This window comes from Liolophura sinensis, unplaced genomic scaffold (genome assembly GCF_032854445.1).
Source record: "Liolophura sinensis isolate JHLJ2023 unplaced genomic scaffold, CUHK_Ljap_v2 scaffold_99, whole genome shotgun sequence".
Classification (NCBI taxonomy): Eukaryota; Metazoa; Mollusca; class Polyplacophora; order Chitonida; family Chitonidae; genus Liolophura; species Liolophura sinensis.
In genome coordinates this window covers 26,461-37,587 of record NW_027018038.1, presented here as the reverse complement: position 1 = coordinate 37,587, position 11,127 = coordinate 26,461, and the positions used below count along the sequence as shown (strand labels likewise).

General features: G+C 29.6%; 2 protein-coding genes and 2 pseudogenes across 2 annotated transcripts; 1 reads left to right on the top strand and 3 right to left on the bottom strand.

Moving 5' to 3' along the window:
- Positions 1-97: 97 nt before the first annotated feature.
- On the bottom strand, positions 98-1,818 carry LOC135481432 (NADH-ubiquinone oxidoreductase chain 5-like). Its single transcript, XM_064761255.1, is given in 1 exon segment — positions 98-1,818. A coding segment is annotated over 1 exon segment (1,206 nt). The 5' UTR covers positions 1,816-1,818; the 3' UTR covers positions 98-609.
- Positions 1,819-3,667: 1,849 nt separating this feature from the next.
- Positions 3,668-4,719, bottom strand: LOC135481455 (cytochrome b-like; the record flags this gene model as incomplete). The annotated part of the gene is given in 1 exon segment (XM_064761270.1): positions 3,668-4,719. A coding segment is annotated over 1 exon segment (723 nt), but the record flags the coding sequence as incomplete, so codon positions are not given.
- On the bottom strand, positions 3,668-8,890 carry LOC135481467 (NADH-ubiquinone oxidoreductase chain 1-like; annotated as a pseudogene).
- Positions 8,891-9,720: 830 nt separating this feature from the next.
- On the top strand, positions 9,721-10,542 carry LOC135481438 (cytochrome c oxidase subunit 3-like; annotated as a pseudogene).
- Positions 10,543-11,127: the final 585 nt, after the last annotated feature.

The following is an 11,127-nucleotide window of genomic DNA, read 5'->3' as shown; positions in this document are numbered from 1 at the left end:
ATTAGATTTATATAGTTATATAACGCTAATAGATATAATTAAAACATAATTCCTTAGCAACTTCACTGCTACGCTCTTATCAATAAGCTACATATCCTATTAGAAAAAATAGAAAAAAAGAGGAAAAAATCTTAAAGTGATTAGACTTAATCTAACAATAGAGTTAAATAAATTTCCTTGACTTTTTTGGTTATTACTAGAACAGTTGATTAAAAATCTAAAAATTCCTTCTCCCCTGATGTTTTCTAACCAACCTAAGTCTAAAACTTTAAGGGCTATTTGTCCTGACTTTAGAACCGGAATACTAACAAAGTTATTGCTTAAAAGAGATATAAATCATATGTATGAAAAAAAATCATTGATTATTATCTTTTTTTTGTGAAAAGCATTTCTAAATAAAATTCCTCCTATAGCCCCTCTGACCACTGTTAGAGATAAAACTAATATTTTGTCAAATATACTAATAAAAGGAATAAGCGCAGGTCTTATTATCAATCAAGAAAAAGCCGCCCCTCTTAAGATAGCCCCTCTTGTTAATATTAATAGAGGCATAAGAATATAAATATCTTCATCTCTATTGCATAGATAGGGATTTTGAGTTATAGAACTTCAGAAAACAAGAATTGACAAACGGACAGAGTATATTACAGTTAAAAAAGTAGCCAAGAAAACTATTATTCTTGTAACCAAGTTTATTTGATCAAAAATTATTATCTCAATAATGTAATCTTTAGAATAAAATCCTGCGAAAAATGGAATTCCACATAAAGCTAGGTTAGCAATATTAAAACAAGTTCTAGTTACAGGCAAATGTTTCCAAAGCTGTCTTATTTTTCGAATGTCTTGATTATTATTATGGAGATGAATAATATTTCCGGCACACAAGAAGAGAAGGGCCTTGAATAAAGCATGAGTAAATAAATGAATCAAAGCTAACTCAGGATAACCAATTCCAATCCTTATTATCATTACTCCTAGCTGGCTTAAAGTAGACAAGGCAATGATTTTTTTTAAATCTATTTCAAAGTTGGCTGCAATTCCTGCTATTAATATAGTTCTTACTGAAATGAATAAAACTGCTGGTTTAAACCATACAAGCTGGTCTAAGAAAGAAAAAAATCGAATTAAAAGAAAAACCCCGGCTGTGACCAAGGTAGAGGAATGAACTAAAGCTGAGACAGGGGTTGGAGCCGCCATAGCAGCTGGAAGTCATCTGCAAAAAGGAATTTGAGCACTTTTAGTTATACCTGCTAGAAGAATTATAAAAGCTCTTATATATCTTATATCAAAATTTCAAATAAAAGTACCATCTCAATGCCCTTGGCTAAACATTCAACCAGCTCTTATTAAAATCCCAACATCTCCAATCCGATTTATAAAAGCGGTTATTAATCCGGCCCCTAATGATTTAGGATTTTGATAATAAATCACCAAACAAAATGAAACTAACCCTAGCCCATCTCAGCCTAATAATAAAGAAATTAAATTTGGAATAAAAATCAAAAAATTTATGGATAAAACAAATAATATAACAATTCAAACAAACCGAGATAAAAAAATATCATTAGATATGTAACTTTTAGAGAAAAATATTACGCAGCTAGAAATAAAACAAACTAGAACTCTAAATATAATTCTTTTTCAATCAAAGATAACAGGAAAGGTTATAAAAACAGAATTTAATTCGAAAAAAATAATATGTAATAAAACTCTCTTATGGTAATATATAAGTATAGCTACCGCCTTTACCCCTAAAAATACATAAAAAAAAAGAAATAACGAAGCAAATAACCTGCTATTCATAATAAATTTCATTGTTAACTAAGTAAAGCCTTTATTTTAGAATCACAATCTAATGTTTTTATAAACTAAGTTAACAAAAAAATAATCCTCCGATTAATAAAGTTAATTGAACAGGAATTCAATGTATAAAGATAACTAAATAAGTTAAAATCCCTACCCCATTGAAAGGGTTAATAAAACTTGAGAACTGTCCGTGCTGAGTGTTAGTGTACAAAAATAAACTATAAACAGCTACTAAAAATCTTAGGATTGCTAAAGGAAAGAAAAGAAAAGGAGATACTTTTAAAATCCTAATAATTATTATAATTTCTCTCAATAAGTTTAACGAAGGCGGAGCAGCTATATTAGCAGAACATAATAGAAATAAAGATAGTCTTAAAATCGGTAAAATACAAATAAATCCTTTACAAATTAGGATTCTTCGAGATCCTCTTTTATTATAAAAAATATTGGCTATGAAAAAAAGGCCCGACGAAGAAAAAGCATGACCAACCATTATTATTACTCCCCCAGATAATCCTCAAAATCTACCACTCAAGATTCTCCCAGCCATCAAGCCCATATGACCAATAGAAGAATAGGCAATTAACCTTTTTATATCGATTTGACGAATACACACCATTCTTCTTAAAACCCCTCCTATAATTCTAAAAATCAATAAAGATCTTCTTAAAGTTATATTAATTTTAGGAAAAATTATAACAATTCGAGTTAAGCCGTAGCCCCCCAGCTTTAATAAAAGAGCTGCTAAAATTATAGAACCAGCAACTGGAGCTTCTACATGGGCTTTAGGTAATCACAAGTGAACCCCAAATAAAGGAAGTTTAACAAGAAAAACCAAAATTATAAAGAATCATCATAGAAAAAATATTAAATCTCTTATAAAAAAAGGCAAGCCTCATTTTATTAATAAAGAAAGAGACCCATTAGCTTTGAACAAAAAAACCAAATTAAGCAAGAAAGGCAATGCTCCCGCTACTGTATAAATTACTATATATATTCCAGCCTGAAGGCGCTCCGGCTGATACCCTCAAATTAAAATTAACAAAAGCGTAGGTACTAAAGAGCCTTCGAAAAAGATATAAAATAAAATAAAATTTTCTTGTATAAAAACTAAAATAATTATTAGATTTAAAATAATTACAGAATTACAGAAAACCCCACTACTAAAATTTTTAAACAAAATTGCTCCTCTGCTCAAAATTATCAAAGAAGAAATTCAACACCTTAGTAAAATCAAAACAATAGATAAAGAATCCGCAAACAAGAATCCAATAATTTTAGGAACCCCTATAGAAGAGTAAAAATAAAACAAAATAAAAAGAAACATCAATAAAAATCTTCATCTCCTATAGTATCACTTCCACTTTTTATTTCTCGTTAAAAACACAGCTAAGAAAGATAGAATTAAGGAAGCTAACACTTATGTATTGATAAAGAAGAAACGTAGTCATTCCCATGTCTACGAATTAAAATTACTAATAAACTTAACCCCAAAGCTGCTTCTGAAGCAGCCAAAGTTAATATTACAAAAACTATAATTCCTTCTCTCCTAATATTAGCGCTAGAAGCTAGTACAACCAAAAAAATCGATAACATTATTATTTCTAATGCTAAAAGAGAGTTTAGTAAGTGTTTTCGCTGTAGACAAAAAACTATTAAAGAAAGAATCCTCATTACTACCCCAACACTAAAAATAGAATTAAAAAGTCTTATCATATCTTAATAAATCCGCTAAAAAAGCTTTAATAAGCATTGGTCTTGTAAACCAAAGACTGAATACATTATATTCTTTTAGTAAACTATTAAGTGATTCGAACACTTCTTTCGTGTTTTCAAAACACTGACTCCCAAGAGAATAGTAATCAATAATTATTTTTTTAAAACATAATCTCTTCTTCATTGGAAGACTGGGTTCAAAATAAAAAAAGAAAAATATAATAAAGTCAAAATTTGCCCCATCGTAATGAAAGGATCTTCCACGGGCTGACTACCAATCCATGTTAATAGAAAAAAGACTGAAACAAAAGATCAAAATAACCCTTGATTTAAAAAATAAAAACTTAATGAACGAAATTCACCTAAGTGAAGTAAGGGAACAAAAAAAAGAACTACAATGGACATTAGTAACCCAAGAACTCCTCCTAGCTTATTAGGGATAGATCGTAAAATAGCATAAGCAAAAAGAAAATATCATTCCGGCTGAATATGAACTGGAGTAACCAAGGGGTTAGCAGGGATAAAATTCTCCGGGTCTGTTAATAGATTAGGTTCCAATAAGACAAGTATAACAAGAAAAAAACTAACTAAAAGAAATCCAATTAAGTCTTTTAATAAGTAGTAAGAATGCAAACTAACCTTTTCCATGTCTCTGTTTAATCCTAAAGGGTTATTAGATCCCGTTTCATGCAAAAACAATAAATGCAATACTCTAAATAATATAATAATAAAAGGAACCAAATAATGAAGAGTAAAAAATCGAGTTAATGTAGCATTATCAACAGCAAATCCCCCCCAAATTCATTGTACTACATCTTTACCAATATAGGGTAATGCAGAAACTAGATTAGTAATAACAGTAGCTCCTCAAAAAGATATCTGCCCTCACGGTAAGACATATCCAATAAAAGCTGCTCCTATTGTTAGGAAAAAAAGAATCACTCCTAAATTTCAAGTGTGAATATTAACATAAGAACCATAATAAAGCCCTCGAGCAATATGAAAGTAAATACAAATAAAAAACCAAGAAGCCCCATTAGCATGAGCCCTTCGAATAACCCACCCAAAATTAACATCCCGACCAATATGAGCTACTGATGAAAAAGCTAAATCTACTCTAGTAGCATAATGTATTGCTAAAAACAGCCCAGTTAAAATTTGTAAAACTAAACAAAATCCTAATAAAGAACCAAAATTTCATCAAATAGACAGATTAGGAGGAGAAGGAAGGTCCACCAAAGATCCATTAAAAATCTTCAAAATAGGGTGACTAGAACGCAAAGGTTTAAGCATATTACTTATAAGGACGTAAGGCTCCCTTGCTTTTATAGCAAACTTTAACTACACATAGCAAAATAAACAACAGAATAAGAACTAACCCCCTTGCAGTCATTCCCCCAAAAAAAGAGAATAAGGATATCCCTTGCTTATGATATCCTCCTTCCCATAGAAGTGAAAGTCTTTCTACTTCCCCAGGGATCCCAACAACACTACTACATAAGAATAAACTAACTCAAAAAAAATATATCAAAAAAAACCCAAACTTTAAACTTCCTTTCTTAAATACTAAGTTAGGAGTTAATGCTGTGACATAGGCAAATATTACTAATAGGCCTCCAATATAAATTAAAAATAAAATAAATCCAAACCAACTCCCCCTCTCGAAAAAAACACAGATCCTAATTATAAACCTATTAATCAAAATTAAACTTCCCATTGACAAAGGCTGCGACACTATGGGTAAGATAAATCCAATTCTTAAAATTAAAGAAAACAAAGATAGCATAGTCATGTCCAGATAGTAGTTTAAAACAAAACATTGGCATTGGAAGTCAAAAAACAAGATATCTTGCTATCTGATCCCAAAAACTACAACTAAAAATTTAAAAGCAACTCCTCAAACTAACACAAACAAAGAAACTGGCAACAAACTCAGCCAAGTCAATTTCATTAGAAGATCATAACGAAAACGGGGGTAAGTCCCTCGAATTCAAATAAAGAAAAATCTAACAATCACCACCTTACTTCAGAAAAAAAAAAGACTAAAAATCCTTATATTTTGTTCCCCTAGAAAAATAATGGAAGTTATTATTCTTATAAACAAAATTCTTGCATATTCAGCAAGAAAAATTAGAGCAAAAACACCTCCACCATATTCTACATTAAACCCAGAGACTAGCTCTGATTCTCCTTCAGCAAAGTCAAAAGGAGCCCGATTAGTCTCCGCCACACAAACAACAAGCCATATAAAAAAAACAGGAAACAAAATTACTATGTTCCAAAATGAATATTGAAATAAGCCAATCTTACTAAAACTTAATCTACCTCTTAAGCTAATAACGGATAATAAAAGTAAAAATAACCTCACTTCATAAGAAATTGTCTGTGCCACTGCTCGAAGAGCCCCAAGAAGCGAATACTTAGAATTAGAAGCTCACCCCCTAACCATAGTACCATAAACATTAAGAGCAGAAACACACAAAAAAAACATAACTCTAAGCTCTATCCTCCATACCCTAAAATTAGTTCAATATAAAGATCAAAGACATAAAGATAAAACTAAACTCAACCCCGGCCCCACATAATAAGGTCCTTTATTTGATACTCTAATTCCCCTTTCCTCTTTCAAAAATAACTTCAAAGCATCAGCTAAAGGCTGAATTACTCCTATATATCCTACTTTATTAGGCCCTTTGCGAATTTGAACATACCCTAACCCCTTACGCTCAAAAAGAGTAAAAAAAGCTACACTTAAAAGAATACAAACATAAGAAACAACCATTCATACAAAACTAACCTTCACAACTAAAGAGATCTCCCAATCTATTTATAGAACTTAACTCTATTGCACTACTCTGCCACTTTAGTTCATAAAACAATATATCAAATGATGGATTTTAACCTTCATATAATAGTTCTAAACTATTTGCACTATTTTGCTAACTTGACATCTATAAAAAATTTTTATCAGCTTAATCCTTTCGTACTAAAACCAATAATATTTTATCAAAGATAGAAACCAACCTGGCTTACACCGGTTTGAACTCAGATCATGTGGAAATTTAAAGGTCGAACAGACCCCCAACAACAAGCTTCTCCGCCTATTAGGTATTCCAATCCAACATCGAGGTCGCAATCTTTTCCTTCAATTTGAACTCTCCAGAAAAATAACGCTGTTATCCCTGCGGTAACTTATCTTACTATCATAAATTTTTATGGATCTTTTCAACATATAAGTTTCCTCAACTAAAAGAAGCTTTATCTGTTCTTCTGTCACCCCAACAAAAGAGAAATTCTAAAAAACATTTATTCTAAAAAGCATATAATTTTATAATTACTCTAAAGTTCGACAGGGTCTTTTCGTCTTTTGACTTCATTCAGGCTTCTTCACCTAAAAATTAAATTCTATTTAATAAGATAGAGACAGAAGAATTTCGTCAAACCATTCATTCCAGCCTTCAATTAAAAGGCAAATGATTATGCTACCTTTGCACAGTCAGGGTACTGCGGCCGTTAAATTTTTCACCGGGCAGGTACGACTCCTTATTTTATATTTACAAAGAGCGATGTTTTTGATAAACAGGCGAAATTCATATTTGCCGAGTTCCTTTTTCTCATTTCAATATATATAAAAAGTTTCAGCTTTAAGTTCAAAACCATCAAGCAAGAAATAAACCAATACTAATTTCAACATAAATATTAAATTCAACATAATTACAAATTAAGGGAAAATATAAACAGAAAATTTTAATCATACAATCCTAATAAAACTTCGTTATAAAACCGTAAAAATGATAGAAACTATTAAACCTACATTACATTAAATTTAACCATAAATTTTCATCAATTTTTTAGCTCAACCTAAAAAACAAAAACTTACAAATAAAAATCAAGCTAAATCACACTTTATTTTTCATTTATAAATCGCACTCAAATGCTTTTCTCTTCCAACTAGCTATCAGAAAATCCGTTAGCGTTTCACTACCATAAACAGATCTAAAAATAGTTATGCTACACTATTCATTCGTCTGAATATAACTCTTCTTCTTTCTAGAAAACATTAAAACAAGCTTATTTCTCGTTAAACCATAATGCAAAAGGTACTAAAATTAATTTATACTATCATATATATTTAATATTTTCCTTTACAGTACTTTCGTTTTCTCTATGACTTTCGTTTAAACTACTAGCCCGCAAAAACTTTAATATTTTTAACAAATATCATTTAAATAAATTTTTAGCTATTTAGGATAGGTTTAATCAACCCTCTTTTCAGTGTAAATAAAAAACATTTTACTATGCTATATCCTAAGGAACAGCTTCAGCTACCCCTACTATGTTACGACTTATCTCTTATTTTTAAGAGAGCGACGGGCGATATGTACACACTTTAGTAACCACATTCATATTATTATTCTAAATAAATATTACTTCCAAGTCCACCGTTCATTCTTTATTGCAATAAAACTACAGAAATTCGAATTTAAATTGTAACCCATCACTACTTTACCATAAGCTGCACTTTGACCTGACATAAAAATACTAAATTAAAAAGCCAACTTTATTAGCCTCAAGCGTAAGCTGATGACGGCAGTATACAAGCTAATTAAATAAATAAGTAAAGTAAGGTTTAACGTGGATTATCGATTTAAAGGACAGGCTCCCCTGGACGGAAATTAAAGTACCGCCAAGTCTTTTGGATTTTAAGCTATAGCTCGTAATCCCCAGGTAAACAAATTTAATTTCCTAATAATGGGGTATCTAATCCCAGTTTTAACTAAAAGCTTCACAGATTCTGCACATAGCCACAAATTAACTCTGCATTTATATTAAAATTCTACCTTTATATAATACAAAAAATGACTTTTAATCACATAACTATTTTTTACCGCCTTTATTTGACTTAAGCTTATTGTTTAACCGCAGCTGCTGGCACAAATTTAGCTACCTTTATTAGCCCTGCCTAATACAAAGTTCCCTTTTTGATTAATATTCTACACTGATGTTGTAAATATTTCTGTCATCAATATCTTTGATAATAACAAACCCATCTGACTAACCTCTTTAAGAGCCAAAAAGATAGATACATAACTTACAGTTTCAAACAAAACTATCATGTGTTATCGCTAGCACAAGCCAAATCAAAACCAAAACCAAATTCTCCTAATAAGAGAGATTTATCTCATAATTGAGGTATGAACCCAATAGCTTAACTTAGCTTATCTTACTATTTTAATAAATAATTCTAAAGTTTCAGCCGCAAGGCACCAATGAACCTGCAATTCACTATTGTAATTCAACTACGAAACCAACAAGAGAAATATATTTCATTAGCAAAGCTACAATTTACCGCCTTCAATTCAGCCATCTTGCTTTATAACAAAACACGAGAATCAATATCTCATTTCAGGTTTTGAAGACCTGTAGTTTTTTAACTTAGTGTTTTAAAAAGAAAAATATTTAATTTTTTCTTTAGGAATCAAAATCCTACGGGCTTTTCTCTACACCACTTTTTAATTTGATTTAAAATATAGGGTTTTATTTTACTTGTGTGGTCTATTTATATTATCTTTAACATCTTTGTTAACCTTACTATGTGGAAAATAGCTGTACTTATATATACTAAGATAACAAGTAAAACATAATAAGAAAGATAACAGATATATACTAATTGAATGAAAATCAATTGTGCAAAATTACACTACAATCTCTTTAATCTTAGGTTTTTACTTTGTAGAATTATTAGATTAACCTATTGTAGCAAAACCTAGATTGATTAATTACTTATATCTATCTATATATATATATATATATATATATATATATATATATATGTATATATATATATATATATATATATATATATATATATATATATATATATATATATATATATATATATATATATATATGTATATATATATATATATATATATATATATATATATATATATATATATATATATATATATATATATATATATATATATATATATATATATATATATATATATATATATATATATATATATATATATATATATATATATGTATATATATATATATATATATATATATATATATATATGTATATATGTATGTATGTATGAATATACACATGTATATATATACTATAGAAATAACTATATAAAAGTACATGAAACACTCCTTCTTCTCTAGAGAAGATATAAAGTTTCAAAGTGTTAGCAAGCCATGATTCGAAACCCATTTCATTTGGTTGAGTTTAGTCCCTGGCCTTTAACAGGATCAATGGGGGCTTTTTGTCTTACTGTAGGATTAGCAAGATGGTTTCACGGGCATTCTGTGTTACTTTACTCTCTAGGAATTCTTCTTATTATACTAACGATAATCCAATGATGACGTGATGTTATTCGGGAGAGCACTTTTCAAGGGTATCATACCTTAAAAGTATCTCAGGGATTGCGATGAGGAATAATTTTATTTATTACTTCCGAAGTACTTTTCTTTTTTGCTTTTTTTTGGGCTTATTTTCATTCAAGACTAGCCCCCACTCCAGAAATTGGTATAAATTGACCTCCAAGAGGAATCGTTCCGCTTAATCCTTTTCAAGTCCCTTTATTAAATACAGCTGTCTTATTAGCTTCTGGAGTAAGAGTAACTTGGGCTCATCATAGATTACTTGAGGGTAATTGAAAAAGAACAAACTATGCTTTGACGGTCACAGTTCTTTTAGGTATTTATTTTACTTTCTTACAAGCAGGGGAATACATAGAGACTTCATTTACAATTGCAGATAGGTGTTATGGGTCAACTTTTTTTGTTGCTACAGGATTTCATGGACTCCATGTTTTAATTGGAAGTACATTCTTGTTGATTACCTTAGTACGAAATATGATGTATCATTTTTCTGCTAATCATCATTTTGGGTTTGAAGCAGCAGCTTGGTATTGACACTTTGTTGATGTAGTATGACTATTTCTTTACATTTCGATTTACTGATGAGGATCGTAAGTTAACAAAATATTGATAAATAATTTACTCTAAGTAACCTAAGAAAGGTACTAAACTTTTAATTTAGTTATGATAATATTATATCCTTAGGGACAGTACTTTAAAAAAAAGATTTAATTTGCATTTAAATAATAGGAATTTTATCCTCTATCCCATTCTATTGTCTGTCTTAGCTAACCCTTATGATTTCGGCTCATAAAATAACAAATAGAACTGTTCTAAGATTATTGAATATACTGAATAGAAGCTCTGATGAAGCATTTAGCTGTTAACTAAAAAGGAATAAAAATATTATCTATTCAGGTATTACGCCGGAAGAACGGATTACATTGATGTTGTAAATTAAAAGATTAATAATCTTTAATGCCTTATGATGTTACTGTTAAGATTTTTTAGATTTAATTTAATTCTTAGTTTTATTCTTTCTTATGTAGCTTTATTTATGACAAAAAAGAAGAAGGAAAATCGAGAAAAGAGATCAGCTTTTGAATGTGGATTTGACCCAAAAAGAAATTCTCGGCTTCCTTTTTCTCTGCGATTTTTTTTAATTACTGTTATTTTTTTAATTTTTGATGTTGAAATTATTCTTTTATTACCATATTTAATCTCTAG